We start from the raw sequence: 21,902 nt of genomic DNA on the forward strand, positions 1-21,902 counted from the left end.
AAATATGACACGCATAAAGTGATACACAAAACAATAAAACCTTAGATTTACATGACATAAATGTTAAATGCCACTATAATTGTTCTTAAGAAAATAAGGCATACACAAGGTGCCATTAAATACATATATTTTAGAGTCATAAATACTAAATGCCATTAAAAATGTGTGACAGACAAATGTGGCATACACAAAGTGCCATTAAAGTCTAAATTTTAGTGGCACAAATGATAAATGGCACTAAAGGTTTGTGCCAAGCAAATGTGGCATACACAAAGTGTCATTAAAATCTAAATTTTAGTGACACATATGATAAATGTAACTAAAAGTGTGTGCAAAGCAAATGTGGCATACGCAAAGTGCCACTAAAACCTAAAATAGTGGCACAAAAGTTAAATGCCATAAAAAACGTGTGCTAAATGTCATTTTTTTTGGAGTTTCATTATGTAATAAGTAGGGATTCTAGAAGAAATGTCAGGGTCTATAAATAGGGTACTAGGTTTCCAATCATTGTATGCGTAACCCTAGACATTCCTTTCACTGTTACATTAAATGATATATTCAATGCAGCAAATCTTTTTCTTTGATATTGTTCTTTCTGATTATCGATTGTTGTTTTGTTTATATTCATTTCACACCTTCGGTCCTACCAGTATGTTGAGATTCCTCCTCCATTCCACAATGATTATACATCCATTCCAGACACAAATAACTTACAGCAAGTTGATATTGATATCCCTTTGACTATTGATCCTCTTGTGACTGCGAATGAAAGTATTAAAAAGGAGAATTCTAACAGAGTGAACCATTAAAACTAGTTAATTCAAATCAACTCCAAAACCTCAAATTCATAGCAATGTAGATTTTACTGAAACTGATCATGATGCATTAGTTGAAGATGTTGTGGAGCCAAATGTGATTCACAAAGAAGAGAATATTTCACTTTAAAATCATATTCTTTGTGAACTACATGAATTTGAGAAATGTAAATTTTTTTCTAAATATTCTAATGTAAAACATGTTTTATTTGAAAAGAAAGTGATTTGGAATGAGGATTTGATGAAATTCATAAATCCAGTAAAACATTATAAGTAAAAAGTGGAAGGGTTTTCAAGATCAAGGGAAGAAATCAAGTGTTTGATGATCGAACTATTCCCTTGAACCTAATAAAAACTGATATGGTAGAAAGTGTATTTATTTATTGATGAGACATCGAGCTTAATTAAACTTAAGAAGGAGTTTGAAAAGTCAAAATTGATAAGCAAATCTCATGAGAAAGTTAAAACAAATTTGTTGAAACCCATAAAATTCGCAAAGTCTTCTGGCTTGGATTCACCTCAAAATTTCTCTAGGTGTTCTAATTTAGAGTTTTACAATAACAAACGAGAAAACAAAATGGGTAATCCTAATGTAAAGGTTGCATCTTTTCGACCTGAGGATTTACATATCAATGCTAGTGTTAATATCAATGATAATTCACCACAAGAATTTGTGGATATGAGTACCTGTTTCTCATGTGGTGAAAGAGGACATGTGGCAAAGAAATGTGTCTCTAAGGTAAAACTGAATGAAAACCCCTTAGTTAAGGAGCAAGTTCCAAAAATTAAGAGTATTTTGAAAAGACAACCTTCGCAAGTTAAGATTGATGATACTCATGTCATGTTCAGCGAAGTTAATCCTAGGAAGGTCGTGAGGGTTAATGTTGAAAAGAAGAATATAAATGAATAACGAACACAATTGTATGACTTCAAAGCACATGTATACTACGTCGGGTAGTTAAGTCCCTCTCGCAAGAGTACCTATTACAATGATATTGATTTTAATGTCTAACCCTAATGATGATAAACAAAACATTATATATAGGGTGTACATAAGCCGAAGTCTGCCAAGCCCATATCAAGCCCAAACCCAAAGGCCTACCAAAATCCGTATAGAGATTTCGATTATTCTGAACAAAATCATGAACACATAATATCAAGTATAAACGATCTAAAAACATGTTCCAACAACATCATATCGTACTTTATGTTAAAATCCATGTGCTATGGTGTTTTGATTGCTCTACGTCACATGCTACGTTGTTGCCATGTCAGTCAGCTGTTTATTTGTTTCTACTTTTTTTTTCAAATTTTGCATGGTAGTAATGTTAGGGGCTTACTAATTTATCTTTATGATTTAGTGGCGTTACCGTCGATACCGACTAAATTCTACGTTTATGATTTCGTGTTGGCACGGTCGATACCGGCCAAATTTGCATCGGTTCGCTGCTGCAACGCGCTAGTTTTGTTATTTTTTTGTTTTTTTGTTATCGTCGATACCAACCGAATTCGCCTCGGTTTTCCAATTTAACGTGCATTTTTTTTAAATATGTTATTTTGTTGTATTTAGGTATTGATGACTTTATTTAATTTATTTTTTACTTTCATTGTAAATACCGACCAATATTTATTTATTTATTTGTTTAACCGGGGGGGGGGGGGGGGTTCCTAATTTGTTTCTACGATTTAGCGTTGATAGCAACCAAATTCTATGTTTACGGTTTAGTGCTGGTATCGTCGATACTGACCGAATTCACATCGCTCGTTGCATGCACAACTTTTTTTTAATTATCATCGATACCGACCTAGTTTGCATCGATCGTTTTGCCACCGCAATTTTTTTAAATATGTTGATTTCTTATATTTGGGTCTTGACTAATTTATTTATTGTTGTTTAGTTCTAGTTATGGGTTTCAATCGTGTCGGTTGGTAGGTTGACGGGTTGAAATGTGCAACACAAACACGACCTATATTATTATTCGTGTCAAATATTTCAACCTTGTCACACCCCAACCTACGACGGAATATGCCTTGGTGTGAACTGTTGGTTCACAGTTTACAATACACTATCATACAATTTAAATGACAATATCTAAAAATTTTTTATTGATTTTCACATCAAGTACACAAATCTCAATCAATTACTATGACATTCGTGACAAAGCCGGATACACCTTGGTATTCACAAACCGAATAAGCGTTTAACGGCTTATTGCGTAACGAACGAATGAGTAACCGAACGGGTCTGGTTATGACCCAGATATCCCGGGGGGGCATCTATAAGTGATATACGTTTATTATAAGCTAAAATATTAGTATTATGGCCTTAGTTTGATAGCAAAAAAGTTAAACGAAAACATGTTCGTTTAACTACCCGCTATAGATTTAAATGCGAAAGATAGTTACAAACCAAGCATTGTATCATCCGTTAAGCCGAAAAAGATTTACAAAACACTTATTGGGAATGTTTTAAGCAATCCGTGAAAATATTTTCAATTTTTATAAACGTATAGTATGTTTTTCTAAATTTACAAAAAATTGCCGAAAAACACTCGTTTTCGCATTGTTTGTCGTACCTGATATATTTTTCACGCCAAAAACCGAACCCGAAGTAAATTTGGACTTGGCATTTCACATTCGGGCACGTAAATTGAGAAAAGTGGGCCAAACGGGCCCAAAAGGGGGTCCAACAAGCCCAGCCCGCCAAAGTTGACTAAGAACCCTTTGTTTTCTTTTCACATATAAACTAGATCCAAGACATTTTCAACATAATTTCTTGAAAACTCTGGACACAACTTCTGCTCCAGCCAGAAAACCTTCAAACCCTAAGGTAAGGAGCTTAAATAAGTAGCTTTTGTACTTGTTTAAACTTGTTTAATACCATAAAAACATGTCTTGATTACTAAAAATCATTCCTAACCGTGTAAAAATCCTAAAAATGGTCCATAAATATGTTTTGATCATACACATAGTAAGGAACCTGTTTTGATAGTTTTTCTGGCCATAAACACGGATTAAAGGGTTGAAACGGCGTTTTTACGGTTCAAAAGTTCGTTTTTGTGCACTAGCCGAAACCCAAAGTTAAGGGCTGTTATGTTGATGAAAAATTGCTTGTTTTGTGAAATAGGACTTGTACCTAGCTTACTTAGAAGCACAAGAACCTGAAAACTTGATTGAAAAGTCGGAATCGAGCCAAACCCGCTAAGGTAATGCCGAAACACTCGCTTACGGGCTATTTAGGTTAAGGTTGTGATGTGCATATTTTTAGGCCTTAAAATTTTTCAGGGACATCAGGGACCATATCAATGAGTCCCTGTTCAAATTTGGTAATTTTTCGACCATCCGAGAATATTTGGCGAATTTATTACCGAATTGGGACATTTATTTCGGAAAAATATCTAAAATACTTCAAAAACTATGAAATTTTTTTGGGAACTCATATTTGATGTATTTTGATCTCATATGAATTTTGGGATCATTTGGAGAAGTTTAAAGGTGTTTTGTTTATATGTGTTCGTGTGAATTTTTACAGCCGAATTTGGGCCGAAAAGAATATCGCACGAGCTTTTTACATTCTGGAATTGATACAGGTTGATCTGGGACATGATTTGAACATTCAGGAATTTTTGTGGAATTTTTGGAAATTGTTTGGGCTATAAATGAATTTTTATAAATTAATAAATCAGTAAATAAATTCCAGAAATATATTTATAAAAATATACATATATTAATTGATAAGTGGTTAAATTTTTATAATTTAATGATTAACGATTAATTAATTATGCTAATCTGAATATTAAACAAATTCAGTTTTTATAAAAACCGGCAAGTTCGCGACTAGCGAATCTGCGGGAATATCAAAACACCCAAATCATATTTTTGGACTAATTAAGTAAAAACGAACTTTTCTATGAAAAACCTGGACAATCCGGATGGATTGTGCGCGTTTCTTCTTAAATCAAACTGAATAAAAGGAAACGGGCCCCGTGGCTAATCCGGGACCCCAATGTGTGATCCTTCTTTATAACTTAATCATTTATTTAACTAATACATTTACCCAAGCTTATTTTTCCATAACTGTTTTCTAAACGTGTAAACTAACAACTTGGCCCAGCTGGGAAAATAGGAATCTGAGCCAAATTCAGTTTTAAGTATTAGACATTGAACAACATCACAACCTAAGCCTATTGCCACTTTCTGGGCGTTCCAGCTGCACCCAGATTAGTTATACAGCCCAGTTTAGTATTGACATTATAATAATATTAAAATATTAATATTATTATAATATTGATTATAGGAACTACTGATAGCGGACCGAACAAACTACGAGCTGATACAGTACTGATTATCTACTAAACCGTGAGTTTCATGACCCAACTTTTAAACTGTTTTACGAACTTTTGGGGTGAAAAGCATGTTTAATTACATATACATACCTGAATCATGTATTGATGTGAATTATCTAAGTGCTAACACACGAAAGTCCCCACGATCACAGTGATTAACTTCGAGCCGGTGGCTTGTGAATAGTACTATTGATTTGACAAACCCGAACGGAATCGGCCTGGTTGTCGTGTCACATAGCGCCGTTTGCACATGACCATATTTATACAAACAGGCTATGTAGTGTTAGACATAGCTACCGGGGCATGTTGTCGGCGAAAAGGGGCCACAGTGGTTGATGGAGCGTGGGAAATGGATGCACGCAGCACATACAGTCAAGGCTTCACTGTAGCTTAGCATAATTACATCATTTACATACATACATACTTATATCATGATTACAAGTGTTAACTTGTGAATACTCATAACTGTTTTCTTGAAACTTGTGAAACTCACCAACTCTAGTAGTTGACCCGTTTTAAACTGCTTTTCAGGTGTACCTAAATCGGAATGATTTGGTGATCTGTTACTTATCCAAGGTGTGTGGTTGATGCTATGTGAATAGAAGCAAGGAAGTTAGTAGTAAGATCGTATAGTTAACGAACTAGTTTGGGTTGTATCACCTAGACTGTAAAACGATGACAAAACAAGGAAATGTAATATATTGTAAATTAGTTTGTAATGTTTCTTTATAAACAATGTGTTGATACCAGAGGTGTCTGTCATATTCCCGTTTTACGCTTCCGCATTGTGCTAGTCGGGGTGTGACAATTACAAATAAAACCAAAACGGATAATGTAAAACAACTTGTCTTTTTATTTATAACCTAAAGCTCATTCTATGTGATCTTCAACATTCACTTCAAATCAAACAATAACCTGCAATATGCGTACAAAATAGAATATATTTGTCAACACAAGGTTGAGTAAGTAATCACAAGATTTTGTTGTAATAATATAATATGCAAGAAATAAGCCAAACATTATTGTGAGCATCAACAATTAATTGAAAGAGCAAATAATTTGTGTCAGTTGACCATTGCCTTACTAATCGGGCTTTGGCTACTAAGACGACGTATGATAGACCCTAAATGAAAGACTTTAATGACAGACCTCTCCAAGTGTGATAAAATAAACAAATAAGCCAGTAAAGATGTAGCATATAAGCATTCAATTGTTCAGCACACAAATCATGATTTGCTAGTTATAGATAATATGTAGTATGAAAATAATAATAGGTACACATAAAGTCCCCAAAGGTTTGAAAACAGTAAAATAAGGGCAGTGATTACTCACCTTATTAATTAGATGAGTTTAACGATAATAAAAATGTAAAATCAAAGCTTGAACTTTAACGTGTTAACTGAGCCGGCACGAATGAACCTGAAACTTGGAGACAATAAAGTGAAACTAAAATCGAAAATAATGCAAATGGAATCAGTTTAAACAGACATGTGAAACTCAGGATATGAAGTTTTTAGTATTTAAGTGAGTTGGTACTGTTCAGAATCTAAACTTTAAATCTGGAGTCGGGATCTGACCAGTATACTCAAATCTCATGATGAACAATAAAGTCTTCTAGCTCGAAAGCTAGTTTTGACTAGAAGTAGACGTAATTTTTGTGCCCTTAAATGGGTCGGGATCAAATTGACCATCAAAACTCTCTAAATTAATGAAATTTATTGAGGGCTTTGTTTATGATATGAAAACCTAGAACTTTACATAAGACAACTTACCCGTACAATAAATAGAATAAGAGATAATCCAGGTCAAAGGAGTAGAGGAATTTCATGGGATATGGGGAGGACGGCTGAGATACAGTAGTTTTAGGGTTTAAGCATGTGTTTTGATTTGATACATAACTTGTTGATTTAGTAACGAAGTCATTTAGGGAATGAAATAAGCCATTGATGAAAAAAATCGGGTCAATTAATTTAATGGTTTCGTTTGAAAAAAAAATGAACGTGGATATGTTTCAACATCAGATTACTTAGCTTGGGCCTAAATTTTCATGATTTGGGGTCGGTTTAGGAAGGATGTAGCATTAAACGAAAATCAAAAACAAAATCTGAAATGGGCATCGTAGCGGGTCGCCAGGTAGTGAGCTTAAGGCGTAGTGACGCGCGAGGAAATGTTAAGTTTCACATTTTCATTTTTGATACTCTTAGTCCCTGGACTTTTGGTCAAACGCAATAATAACATTAAATAATAGATTTGGAAGCAATTGATTAAATGCAATAATAACATAAAATAATAAATTTTGAAGATTGTTTAATGAGTACATGACAGTATAATAATATAAAACAAGCACGATTTTATTAATATGAAAGATCCTGATTACATTCTCAAGTCGGGTAAACGGAAACGAATACAATTACGAAAATCCGAAATGTTACAAACCCTAACCAACACACACATAAACTCGGGTCAACCAGAACACAACCCCTTTAGCCGATTTATCAAAAAAATTAAATATAAAATTGATATAGTCTAGAGTCGGTAGAGTAAATGGGTAACATGAATATTTTTTTGAAAATTATTAAAAATCTTGAAAATGAATTAGAAATTAAAAGTGTTTATGGAGAACGGAAAAAACACGATTAAAAATATAATTATAAAAGTTTTTTTTAAATAGTTAAAACAAGCTTATGGGACAACCCGAACCCGGCCCGTTTTTTAAGCGGGTTGTGTTAGTTGATTCGAATCCAACGCGATTTTTAAAACGGTCCATATTAGACGTTCAGAAACATGTTTTTCTTTAGGTGTAAGGTTCGGGCCGTGTCAACAATTGCCGCCCCTAGTTCTAATGTTGTACTCCGATATAGACCGAATTCACATCGATTCTTCACCGCAACACGTGGATTTTATGTATTTGTATCTTTTATTTTAAATATGTTAATTTATTGTATTTTAACGTCGATAAATTTAGTTTTTGGTTTAATTCTAGTGAAGTAACCCAATACTAACCAAATTTATATCGACTCACAGTTGTACCGCACGGGTTTTATCAGCAGTCTTCAAGTCGTTCTAAAAATGCTATTTTTGTCATATGTTATACGAGTGCCAATACTATTTTGAGTTTTTATATTTGTGGGTTTATTGTCGTTACTATAACAAATCTAACCAATACCAACCCAGTTTATGTGGATGCGCCGCCACAACGTGATGGGTTTTTGTTTGTTTTATTGAAAAAAAAAACAAGGCACGTTGCTTTCTCTCTTTTTTATGTTGATAAGTCAGAATTAGTGCCCGGAACTATTCCTAAGCATAAGCCACATATCGTAATTATATTTCTTATTCGTGTTTTTTCTGTTCTCCATAAGAGCATTCCCGTTTTTTCTTAACGTTAGTCTCTAAAAGCATTCCCAACCTATTCTCTACCATATATCCATATATATATCATATAATAACACTACGAATCACTGTTTTTTTTTCTCTTTTGTTTAATTAAATAATATATTTTTATATCTTTATCATTATATTTTCTCTTTCTTCCACTCAGAACCACTTTTAGAAAATATTAAAAAACTATACTTAACAGTGAAATCCTAAATTTAACTTTCTCATATAACATTTTCTGTCTCCACTACTCATAACCATTAATAATCATGTCATATAATTTATAAACCTCTCTCACGTATATTTAGAAAGCAGGATTTTATTAAAACAAAATAAATGCTACGCAAATAGTGTATGTGGTTTGTCAAAAAGTAGCAACCTAACCTTAGAGCATCTTTGTCAAAAAGTAGTAAGCTAAGCTTACTGCTTACTACTTTTTGACAAAGATGCTCTGCTTACTACTTTTTGACAAAGATGCTCTAAGGTTAGGTTGCTACTTTTTGACAAACCACATACACTATTTGCGTAGCAGCAATTGTAAGCTTAGCTTACTACTTTTTGACAAAGATGCTCTAAGGTTAGGTTGCTACTTTTTGACAAACCACATACACTAATTGCGTAGCAGCAATTTTGTTTTAATAAAAGTATAATTGTTTCCTTCTTACCATTAAAGTTATATCGGTTAATATCTTAATAAATGCTTGGTGGTTTTAATTTACAAATTAAAAATATCTATGATACACAAATTCATAAATTGTTTCAAATGCTTACGTTATGCAAGGGAATATGCCAAGAATGTAGAAAACAATAAATATATCCATCAACGATGGCGGCCAATGTCTTCATCATAGAGTAAGGTACATGAAAATCTAAAGGGTGAAAAAATCATATATCTTTGCCGGCTTAAATTATATAATCACAATCCCCATCAGCTGTTAATGGAGACAATGTCAAATGTTACCATCAATGGTGACTTGCGCCAATACCATATTATATGAGTGAAGGCTTTATGTAAGAGGTTAGCCCAGTGATAGCAACCTCAGTTTGCGGCAATGCTTGCTTAACTTTATTCTTTAGCAGTGTGAGCTTGTCAACTTCACGTGTAACTTGTTTGACGAGTCACAAACTCCCACAGCTGGTAATTTGGACTTGGTCGGTAACCACTTTGTCTGCCCAGTTGTACAAATCTTCATTGAATAGTTGGTGACGATGACTCATGATCGGTGGCAGCAACTCATTAGTTGCAACCTAACTTTGCTGATGAATTGTATTAGCTCACCTTTTAACAGTAACCTGCTTGGTAAATCATATTTCAAAGTAACTTATCATAAATGTTACATAGAAAAATGCTTATTAAAACTTTCAAATCTAACAATATTTTGGAACCAAAATTCACGCACCACAAATCTCCAATAAAGGGTACCATGCAATAGCCAATGCTTATTACAAAGAACTCAGATTCTTATATTTGAACACATGTTCATCACTTGATCAACAAATAACACAATTTGGGCCATCATCATAAACAGCTTTAGAATAGTATGGTATGGGTTGGGGATTATACTGATTATATCCTTGCGGCTGTTGATAATTATAAGAAGGGTACCCTTGTGAAGAAACACTAACCGGACCCCGAGCAGATTACGGATAACCTGGGGGTTAGATAGATGTTTCCCACAAGGGGTTAGACCCCGAGAAGATGGTTCTTCTGATAACCTGCAAAACAGGCACCGTGAGCTTGTCACTGAGAAGGGGGGGGGTTCCTCCTTGTGACCACCCTCCGGCGTGAGAATCAGACTAGATTGCTCTTTAAATATAAATGTATATTAAGAGATTGCTAGAGCAGATATCAGGTATAATAATGATATAAGATAAGATATGATGGTCATACCATTTGTGGTATTTATAGCCGAAGGTAGGTTTCCAAGGAGGTATGGCCGGCTGCAACAGTGTTCCTGTTCTACCAACAGTAGCCTACGCACGTGCCCTGCTGGTAGTTGGTGGGTAGGTAGCGGCTGATAGCGACCAGGCCTGCTGTATACTATTCCTTTTCCACCAACTGCCGGCTACGCACGTGGTATGACAAGAGTTGGTGAGTAGGCAGCGGCTAATAGTGACATACAGTGTAGGAGCATGCTGCTCGCCATACTGTTGTCCATAAGCTGTCGTATCTTTAGTCAGATCTTTTTCCCATACCTCGTCAGGTACAGTACAGAAGATCTTCCCGTATCGTACGGACTGGCTTATTTGGGCGGGAGTATTCCCCCTCCCGCCCTTGTGCGGGATTGTTCCCGGCTTCGCTCATTCCTTCAGGTGACACTGAATGAGAGCTAAGTGCCTTGTGCGTGTAGCCTTGCTGCGCGGGTGGCCTTCCCTAATGGCTTGTATCCGAGGCTGCGGGGACAGGCGGAGTCCTTCACCATTGGGAGGCATTTCCTGCGGGACCAGCTTGCGTACTGCGCGTAAGGACGTCACGTCTCTAAGCATGTTGGTCCTGCGGGTCCAGTTGGTTTCTGCGCAGACGTCCCTGTTTAAGGTGAGTCTTGCGGGTCCAACTGGGCTCTGCTGGGACCTACCTCTTCAAGTCCCCCCAGTCCAATGTTCTTCTCATGCGTGTTTAATAAAGTGAGGTGAACTTTTGGACTTAAGCAAAGGGTTTTGAAAAGGGTTTTTTAAGGTTTTCCATGGGGATTCTTCCCGCGGAAGTCCTTGTCACTTGCAGAAATTCCCGAGTTTCCTGCTTGGTCTTTGGGTATGATGCGGGTAGGTCTGTAACCTCCTCGCAAGTCAGGAGCGTTGAGTCCCACTTGTGTGGACTCTCCATGAGGTTTTGGTAGTTTTGAACATAGTGATCAATTATGTTAAAACCACCAATTCCATCATGGAGCTTCAAACAACGTAGTTCTCGACGTTCCCGCTATGCGGGGATGTTATTTCCGTTTCCGCAAGCATTGCCCAGAAGATCCTTCTTGGTTTCAATTCCCAGCGGAGCGCTAGGTATGTGAAGGGTTTTGCCTTAACACTGTACCAGCGCTCGTCTTACGGTTACTTTACTTCCAAGGTATTCCAGGCGTCAATTCCCTGCGGGTGCTAGGTATGTGAAGGGTTTTGCCTTTACATTGTACCCGCACTCGTCTTATAGTTACTTGGTTGCCGAGGAATATTTGGCTTCAATTCCCTGCGGGTGCTAGGTATGTGAAGGGTTTTGCCTTTACACTGTACCCGCATCCGTCTTACGGTTACTTGTTCGCCAAAGTTTACTTGGCTTCAATTCCCTGCGGGTGCTAGGTATGTGAAGGGTTTTGCCTTTACACTGTACCCGCATCCGTCTTACGGTTACTTGTTTGCCAAGGTTTTACTTGGCTTCAATTCCCTGCGGGTGCTAGGTATGTGAAGGGTTTTGCCTTTACACTGTACTCGCATCCGTCTTACGGTTACTTGTTTGCCAAGGTAAGGGGTATTTTCCCGCTTACTTTTTAATATTTTTAAATTTTGAATTTTGAAATTCGAAAGGTTGGTGGAAAGATAGGAACAGTCCAAACCTCTGAAACGTCGTGCGACGGTTTCTTCTGACTGTGTCAGGACGTGCAGGAAGTTATGGTGACGTGACAGTACATGGTCATTCCAGACGCTTTTCAGGCGCGTGGGCGCGATTTTTCGGGCGCGTGGCCGCGAAATTAATGGTACGCGTCCTGTCAACAGCTGTTGCCAGCTTGCTTTTTGCCACGTGTCATAGTTTCATTGCACCTTCGATTTCTCTCTCCTCCGCATTAAATTCATCGCATTAATTGCGATTAGTATATAAAGGGGGAGAGACCTCTTTGTAATCCACACTTTCACTCTTCTCTTCTTCTTCTTAGCGATTTCCGGCAAATACTCCCCTTTTCCGGCAAGCATTTTCCCGAAATCGCTTTCTTCTTTCTGCAAGATGTCTTCACGTGATCTCGAGTCTTCGGCCGATGACAAGAGTACTGCTGGCGAGTGCCAGTGTGCTCTGCCCGGCGATCTGTACCGGTATGTTGTCAGGAAGTTCATGCTCGATCATCTCGAGCCTGAGTTTCCTGAACCCCATCAGACCGTGTACGATGCCCCCAGAGGCAAGATCGGGGTTTATGCAGCATTCTTTGTCTATGGGAATCTTAGGTTCCCATTGACAAAGTTTGTTTACCGTGTCCTTGAGAGGCACGGTGTTCATTTGACCGAGTTGCACCCCATGGCGATCGCCAAGATTCGCCATTTTGAGTGGGTGTGCCGGATACTGGGTGTTGAGCCCTACGTTGACCGCCTGATGACCTTCTACACTTGGAGGTGCATACAGGGGTGGTACACGTTGACAACCCGGATTAAGGGTTTAAAGATCTGCGCGACGGAGCGCAGTCTTCGCGCATGGAAGAGGGAGTTTTTCTTTATCTCCGCCCGCGCCATTCCCCTTGCCATGAAGTTTAAAAATGGGCAAGCTCTCCCAAGCCTTCACGCCTCCAACTACCAGGAGGCGGAATGGTTTTCGAGGATATCTCGGATCCAATCTCCGGTTTACCGGTTTGCGGAGTCCGGGATGGTCATGTTGGGGATGAGCCGGGTCTGGAAGGCGGCGGACGCGCAGAAGGTTCCGATCGTCCTCGAATACGGTTCGAACTCTGTTCCTTACGGTATGCTTTCTTTCCCTTTGTTGATTTTAAATTTCTTCTAAATTTTCTGTTTATTTCAGAGGGGAACGACCTGAAGTCGCTCCTCAACCCGCGGGAGGCTGACGGTCCCGTACGGATGGGTACTCACGCTCTTGACGAGAACGAGTTGCCCATCCTCGAACAAACTGCGGATCGGTTCGTGGAGGTCTATCCGCAAGGCCATGAGATCCTTAGCGCCAGGCGGCCAGGTAAGGCGCTCTTCAACCCTCGACCCCTCAATGTTGAAACCTCTGCTGGAATTCCTCTAATCGTCTGTTCTGATGAGGAATCCGCAGATGGTCCTCCGTTGGTGCGGAAGAAGAAGGCTGCCGGCGGGAAGGGAAAGGAGAAGGTGGCCTCCACTGCCGATCCGGTGCCTCTGTCTGACTCGGAGACAGAGAGCGACGAGGTGGCGGGGAATCCCGGTGGTGATAAGACCACGGCTCCGGAGGTTGCGACTGTCCCCTCCGGAGAGCCCAAGAAGACGACGGTGACCGGCGCAAAGAGGCCGGCTCCATCGGGTTCGTCCCCGCCCGTCCGTACTTTCAGGCTCAAGAAAACCCGTAAGTACAACTTCCTTCAGCTTTTATCTTCATAGTTCAATATCCTTTTAACACTTTTCTTCTTTACGCAGGCGTGGATGTTGACGCATTCCAGGGTGGAGTGCCGAGTACTATCTCCCCGCCGATGACGGTAGGCTTGGTCAGCCTACCAGAGGCGACGACCCAGGCGCCTGCGCCTGCTTCCGCTGGTCCAGTTGCTCACTCTGAGCCGACTGTTCCAGCCGAGTTGACGTCTCCGCCGGCGGTGAGTGCGATTTTTACAGCATCCTTCACCGAGCCGGCGGTTACCATTGCTGCGGATTCTGCGGCAGTGACTGCGGCGGCTGCCACCATGCCCCCGCCACCGGCACCGACGGCCGGCCCATCAGGTACGCATGGGGGCTCTCGCCAATCTTTGCCACCTTCCCATCTGCCTGACCTTTTGGATGGATTTCCTTTGGGTTCAGGTGATGGGTTCGGCGGCTATCGGCCTGTTATAGACCCTACAGGTGCGTAGGGTTCCTTTGGCCCTTTTTCACTTATATTTTTTATCATCTTTTTCCTAACTGCTTTTTTGTTTTTTGCAGTGTCGGATTCCAATGAAGTGTATGTTCCGCGATGAAACATACGCCGAGGAACAACCCTTCGTACCCCTGTGGAGTGCGTGGAATGGGCTCGTCACGCTGCTCCCAGTGGTGCGTTGGGGGAAGCCATGGCTAGCTACCAGGAGGGTAGGCTAAGCAATGAGCTTCGGGTTCTCCTCGCCCGGATGCAGCCGCGCGTCGAGCTGCTTTGTCGTGAAAACGACAAGTTAAAAGCAGCTCGCGCTAAAGAAGTAGCTCAGGCGCGGGCTATCCGGGAGGAGAACCAAAAACTCTCCGCAGCGGCTGCGGAGAAGGAGAAGGCCTTCAAGGCCCTTGAGGTTGAAGTTCAGGCTCGACTCAAGGCCCGTTCCAAGGCTGCCCAAGCTGTTAATGAACAGCTTCGGCTGGCTAAGGAAACTGCGAGGAACGCAACCGAGAGGGCCACCAAGGCTGAAGCTGTTGCTGAGCCTCTACGCGTGGAGAATGAAGAGCTTAAAGCAAAATTAGAGGCTCTTCAGCAGGCTCATGATGCCTTGGCAATGGAGGATGCAAAGAAGCTTCAAGAAATCCTGGACCAGAGGGGGGTGCTTGACCATACCGAGAGTAAGCTAAAGGGCGTCGAAGAGGCTGCGGCTAAAGAGGTGTTGCTTGCCAACCTCAACAAGAGTGTAGCCGAACGCGCCCGTAACGAAGCTCAAGCTGCCCTCCAAGAAGCTCTGGCTGCCAAGGAATGGCTTCTTCGAGAAGCGTTGTCTCAGGTATGTTTTCATGTCTTCACGCTTTTCTTTGTAAATAGAAGGTTTTAACACTTGTATATTTTCTTTTGTAGGTTGTGCATCGGGTCTTCTCAGAGACATCCTACGACGATGCTATGAGCGCAGCCCTCAACGCTTCTCACGAGGATGGGGAACGGGCCGGCTTCCTGCTTGGTCTAGGGTTCGTTGAGAAAGGCGTCCCGCCTTCCAACTTCCCTTTGTACAATGTTGATACTGAAGCCATATATGACCAAGCAGTAAATCAATACGCCGCCTTCCCGCATCCGGTGGTGGAGAAGGTAAACGAAGTTGCTGCTGCTGATGATGGGCTAGCTATCCTCAAAGCTTTCCTTGAACTGCCACGCTCTACTGATGGGGCTGGTCCAAGTGGAAGTGGCCCTGAAGCCTGATCCTGAAGATCCCTTCCCGCTGCTAGGATAGTTTTAGCTTGTATAGATTTATTTTCTTGTAGGCGGGTAGTTACCCGGCCATTCTTGTAACGAATATTTATGAAATATAAATCTTTTGTGCGGATAAGACCGTTTCTTTTATTGGATTCCTTGCTTTATAAACGTTATGACTTGCACACTTTAGTTTAAATTAGCAATTTTCCAAGTGTTTAGAATAAGTTAACCTTTGAACGTGGTAGATAATGGGTGTGAAGTTTTGCTTCCTCCTTAGTGATTGTGCGGGTAGGACCGTCACTTGCACTTAGTAGGATGGCTAAACTTTACCCATATCTGACCTGCGTGTAGGTTTTCCCCATCTTTTGAGGATAAGTAAACCTTTGAACGTGGTTGATAATAGGTGTGAAGTTTTGCTTCCTCCTTAGTGATTGTGCGGGTAGGACCGTCACTTGCACTTAGTAGGATGGCTAAACTTTACCCATATCTGACCTGCGTGTAGGTTTTCCTCATCTTTTGAGGATAAGTTAACCTTTGAACGTAGTTGATAATAGGTGTGAAGTTTTGCTTCCTCCTTAGTGATTGTGCGGGTAGGACCGTCACTTGCACTTAGTAGGATGGCTAAACTTTACCCATATCTGACCTGCGTGTAGGTTTTCCTCATCCTTTTAAGAATTTTGTTTTGAACCGTTCGACGCGCGGTTGTCAATAGGTTAGTGTTCAGTTTCCTTTCATGATTCATGCGGGTAGACCGGCACTTTCATTTGATGGGATAACTGAACTTTTCCCCTTCAACTGACCTGCGTGAAGGTTTGTCGTTTTTTGGGTTTATGCGGGTTAGGCCGCCTTCCCCATGCAACGACTTTTCACGTAATTATGCGGTAAAAACCGGCATACTGGTGTTGATAAAATTAACCGTTCGACGCTTGGTTGTTGATAGGTTAGTGTTCAGTTTCCTCTCATGATTCATGCGGTTAGACCGACACTTTCATTTAGTGGGATAACTGAACTTTTCCCCTTCAACTGACCTGCGTGAAGGTTTGTCGTTTTTTTGGGTTTATGCGGGTTTTTCCGCCTTCCCCATGCAACGACTTTCCACGTAATTATGCGGTGAAAACCGGCATATCCGTGTTGATAGTTAAAAGTATAAATGTAAAATCATCAGCATCGATGTTTTAAGGAGAATCATTTCCATTAGAAGTGGCTCTTGGCCTTTTCTTTACAAATTTGGAATTGATTTACATGCAAACTGTGTAAATGAGCTCCCTTCCATGTTGTTGGGATGGGAGTGTCATCGAGCCGATACGCACCTGGTTCGGGATCTCGTTCTTTACGCAGCATGTAGTCTCCACCTTGAAGCTGGAATTTTATTCGTGTTTCCCCCATCTGGGGTTCTACACGCATCAGCCTGCTCAGCGTTTATTGCGCCACGAGGTGCGCAAGCGTCCTATCTCTGACGAATGCTTCGACCATGTCCTTCACGTCTATGCATTCTTCGATGGTGTGGCCTTTTGTCCTGTGAAAGTCACAGTACTTGCTCCGATCAGCATTGTGACGATGTCGGATTATTTGAGGCTTTGGCCATGGGAGCTCCTCGGTGGCGAATATCTCGGTGACGCTTTTGGTGAGCGGCGTCCATCTGGAGTTCTTGGACTGTACGTTATCCCTTCCGCCTAACCGATGCTGCAAGCCGGATGAGGTGTCAAAGTTTACCCTTGACTGCCAAATGCCTAGCTTCCGCTTTTTGTTTAATCGGGCGGTTAGAACGTTGTCCTCTCTTGTTTTCTGGGTGTAGAGGTTTGTGCTCTGTGGGAGATCTCTACCCAGTTGCTTCTCCGTTTCCGCAAAGCGCTTAGCTGCTGTCATGATGGCATCCCATGTGGATGGCATGCCATCTTTACCTGTTAAGGTGCGGATGAGCTCTGGGTCGTTCGCGCCCTGTATGAAAGCAGCGCGAACAAGATCTTCGCTAATGTTACCCAGACTAAGCTTCTTCGAGTTGAAGCGAGTGATGAAGTCCAGCAAAGATTCATCTGTCTCTCGAACGCATTTGAGGATTGTCCATTGCTCCTCTGTATACTTTCTTTGCTGGCTGAAGTGCTGGCTAAACTTCTGTTGGAAGTCTGCCCAGTAGTAGATGTGGTTGACCGGTAGACGATCGAACCACGCTCTAGCGGCCCCGACCAATGTCATTTGGAACATGTAACACCATGTAGGCTCCGTCCAACTACTGACGGTTGCCCCCGCTATGAATCTGTTCAAATGATCATCGGGGTCAGATATACCATCATATGTGCCTATGCTTGACATTTGTTTAACACTTTTTGGGGCGATTGCTTCCGCAATGTCCCTTGCAAATTTGGACGTTCCCGCATTTGCAACGTTTGGTCTGAACGTTTTGGAGAAGTCTCGTGGACTTCCACCTGTGCTTTTTGGTTTGAAGGCCTGTCCAAAATGCCTTTTCGGTTGGGATTCCGTTTCCTTACGCTTCCCTTTTGCCCTATGGCGAGGGTTCGCGTCGGAGTCGGATTCCTCCGAGTCATCCTCCCAGTATTCGAATTCGTCGGCCTGTTGTACGGAACGCAAGCGTTCGTCCAACTCAGCCTGGAATTCCTTTTGTCGTGCCTCCGCCCATGCCTTAACTTCATCGAGAGTTTGGCGGGGGAATCTTCGTTTCTCAAACTGGGTATCAGTAGATCCCAGTAGGCGATCATTTACTGCACTTGCCCCAGCATGAGTAACTGGGGTAGTGTTCGTAAAATTTACTTCACTTGCCCCGACTTGGGTAACCGGGGTAGTGTTCGTAAAGTTTGTGTACTCGGTATTCCCCCTTATAGCTGGGGTTGTAATTACCGGAGTGTCTTGGTTACTCGGTTTTGGGACCGGAGTATCCTTAACCATCTTTCCAGAAATTTTAAAGAAACTGGAGAAAAATAAAGTTCTAGCTTTATGCACGGATGGCGCCAATGAAGAAACACTAACCGGACCCCGGGCAGATTACGGATAACCTGGGGGTTAGATAGATGTTTCCCACAAGGGGTTAGACCCTAAGAAGATGGTTCTTCTGATAACCTGCAAAACAGGCACCAGGAGCTTGTCACTGAGAAGGGGGGGGTTCCTTCTTGTGACCACCCTCCGGCGTGAGAATCAGACTAGATTGCTCTTTAAATATAAATGTATATTAAGAGATTGCTAGAGCAGATATCAGGTATAATAATGATATAAGTTAAGATATGATGGTCATACCATTTGTGGTATTTATAGCCGAATGTAGGTTTCTAAGGAGGTATGGCCGGCTGCAACAGTGTTCCTGTTCTACCAACAGTAGCCTACGCACGTGCCCTGCTGGTAGTTGGTGGGTAGGTAGCGGCTGATAGCGACCAAGCCTGCTGTATACTATTCCTTTTCCACCAACTGCCGGCTACGCACGTGGTATGACAAGAGTTGGTGAGTAGGCAGCGGCTAATAGTGACATACAGTGTAGGAGCATGCTGCTCGCCATACTGTTGTCCATAAGCTGTCGTATCTTTAGTCAGATCTTTTTCCCATACCTCGTCAGGTACAGTACAGAAGATCTTCCCGTATCGTACGGACTGGCTTATTTGGGCGGGAGTATTCCCCCTCCCGCCCTTGTGCGGGATTGTTCCCGGCTTCGCTCATTCCTTCAGGTGACACTGAATGAGAGCTAAGTGCCTTGTGCGTGTAGCCTTGCTGCGCGGGTGGCCTTCCCTAATGGCTTGTATCCGAGGCTGCGGGGACAGGCGGAGTCCTTCACCATTGGGAGGCATTTCCTGCGGGACCAGCTTGCGTACTGCGCGTAAGGACGTCACGTCTCTGAGCATGTTGGTCCTGCGGGTCCAGTTGGTTTCTGCGCAGACGTCCCTGTTTAAGGTGAGTCTTGCGGGTCCAACTGGGCTCTGCTGGGACCTACCTCTTCACCTTGATTATTATTATTATTATTATTATTATTGTGAAAATGATTGTGATAAGCAGCAGCATACGCTGCTTTCCATGCGTCCTCTGCTTTCTTCTTTTCTTCTTCTTTCTTCTTAGCATCGCCAACATCATCCTTCTTCTTCTCCGGACCAACGGATACTATTTCCGTGTGACAAATCTTCCTCAATTTTGACACGATTGCAACCGGATCCATATCCCCTGTTACTGTTAATTTCTTGTCTTTCATATCCATTGCTATTGATTCCACACCTGTTTTGATAAAATTGCATCAATTTCAGATCTGGGTTTTGTTTACTTTTGGAAAATATTATGACCCTTATGAAATTAATAATGGCTTTCCAGTACCTGTGAGGCTGGATACGTTTTTCATGGCTTTTGTTTTGACCTTTTCATCCAAGACGTCCCATTTCAACACGACTTTCTGCAACAAATTAATAAAAAGCATAAAATTTAATGAAGCCCAGATGGATTTAACATTTTCACATTAAAAAGACATCTAAATTGTGAAATTTGACGATGAAATTAAAGAACAGAGTAATATAAGCATACCTTCATGCTCTGTTTTTGTCTGGAAGTTGAAGAGGTGTGTGTAGGATTTTAAGCTTCAGAACAGAATAAGAATGTGGTTACAATTTGTGGTCGACGGCCACAGCCCCGACACCCTGTAAGGCCCGGAATTTTTTTTTTTTGAAAAAAATTATGTATGTTTATTGAAAAAAATTATGTATATTTAATGTTTAAAAACAATTACATAACCACTTGTTTGGTCTAGCGGCAAACGGGTATTATTCACAATCAAGAGATTGTGTGTTCTACCCTCACTTAAGGCTGTTCAAAAAGTTCAAGGCTCGAAGCTCGGGCTCGTGGCTCACTCGATAAAAGCTCGAATAAAACTAGCTATAAAAAGTTGATTTGAAACATCCTAAGTTGATTTGGATCATTTTTGTAGCCGAGCCAAAATCGACCCCGACTCGGCTCGTTGGCTCGATCTTAAGCTCGTTTAACTTCAAAATCGAGCTAGAGCCTAGTTAAGTTGCCTCATTTAGTTTCGAGCCCGAGCTCAAAACCACCTTAGCTTGACTCGAGCTCGACTCGTGAACAGCCCTACCCTCACTTGAGACATGTTTAATATTTTTTTTATACAAAAGTTTTTTACACAACCCAAATTATCACTTGAGACATGTTTAATCCTTTTTTTATACAAAAGTTTTTTACACAACTCAAATTATAACCAAGCCCAAAAATTAAACTGTTTAAACCAAACAAAATACTTTTTTTACTTAAGGCCAAAAAAATTTGTGCCCTCGACCCAAAATTTTTTTTCTTTCTCAGAGCTGGCCCTGGTTGGGTGAACCAAGTTACGGCAAGTAAAGTGAACCTGATGAGTGAGGTTGGACTGAGTCCACGAGTCAACATTTTATAAGGTTTTCAAATCAAGATTGTTATGTGCTGCTTGCGCTACGTGCATATAGCCATATAATGTATACTAGACGGGTGCCAGCATGATGTAGCGGGAAACGAGGTCTAGTAATTACATAAGAAGTTTATGTGTTCATTGTCTGGTCTGAAACCATGAAACCTTTCAAACAGGAAACTGGTTTAATTTCACGGTTGATTTTTTTTTTTGGCTAGCCGATTTCAATTTTCAAGGGTTCGTTTTCTGTTTTCGACGACAAAAAAACGTTACTAACAGTCTAGCTCACGGTTTAATTTTAAAAACCATCAAAACTGAACCGCAAATATCTCTACGTAAAATATTGTTTTTTAACTGAAAAAACTATAGCAGTATCATATTTAATTTAAAGATAATAAAATGCTTGTATTTATGGTGCAATATTTTTAAAAAAATAGTAACATGTCAAAAAGTTATGACTATTTAAAAATCATGGAGGAAATTGGGTTAATAGTGAAAATAAAAAGAATATATAGGCAAAAGATTAAGGGTTATACTTATAAGTATTGTTTATATTTACAATATATGATTAAAATTAAGATAGAAAAATTGTAAATATTTTTAACTAATTGAAATTGCACATTTTGCACGAATTTTTTCCCAAAAGAGTGTTATAAGAAATAATATTTACCAATATGGTGTTCTTTCAAAAGTATTTACAAAGATAGTGTTTTTAGCTTTTCTCTCTTCTATTATAATTGAATAGCATATAACTTCAATAAAACAAAGTATATGTTTAATATTTACGTGAAGTACTTTTTTTATTCAATACATGTGTATTTTTTTTCTTAATAAGATAAAACATTTTTTTTAATTTGCAGTTATCAAAATATTGAGAGATTCTTTCGCATTATTATTATTATTATTATTATTATTATTAGAAACGTTTGTAAAATAAAAATAATAAATAATAATAATAATAATATGAAGACTACACAAAAGATTACAAAAAAATTCCGATATGAAATTTGATCAAACCGAACATCGAATAGCGAACTAGAATT

The 21,902-nt window shown here is 40.4% G+C and overlaps 1 protein-coding gene across 1 annotated transcript; it reads right to left on the bottom strand.

Moving 5' to 3' along the window:
• Positions 1 to 6,054: 6,054 nt before the first annotated feature.
• LOC143564393 (heavy metal-associated isoprenylated plant protein 39-like) lies at positions 6,055 to 20,077 on the bottom strand. The gene is made up of 4 exons (XM_077051685.1): positions 19,995 to 20,077; positions 19,791 to 19,866; positions 19,490 to 19,694; positions 6,055 to 6,076 (listed from the first exon to the last, which is right to left on the bottom strand). Exons 1-4 carry the CDS (start codon positions 19,998 to 20,000, stop codon positions 6,055 to 6,057), a joined length of 309 nt encoding a protein of 102 aa, XP_076907800.1. The 5' UTR covers positions 20,001 to 20,077.
• Positions 20,078 to 21,902: the final 1,825 nt, after the last annotated feature.

The sequence above is a fragment of the Bidens hawaiensis genome, unplaced genomic scaffold (genome assembly GCF_021521415.1).
Source record: "Bidens hawaiensis isolate Kalapana, Puna unplaced genomic scaffold, B.hawaiensis_p1.1 tig00021999_1, whole genome shotgun sequence".
Classification (NCBI taxonomy): Eukaryota; Viridiplantae; Streptophyta; class Magnoliopsida; order Asterales; family Asteraceae; genus Bidens; species Bidens hawaiensis.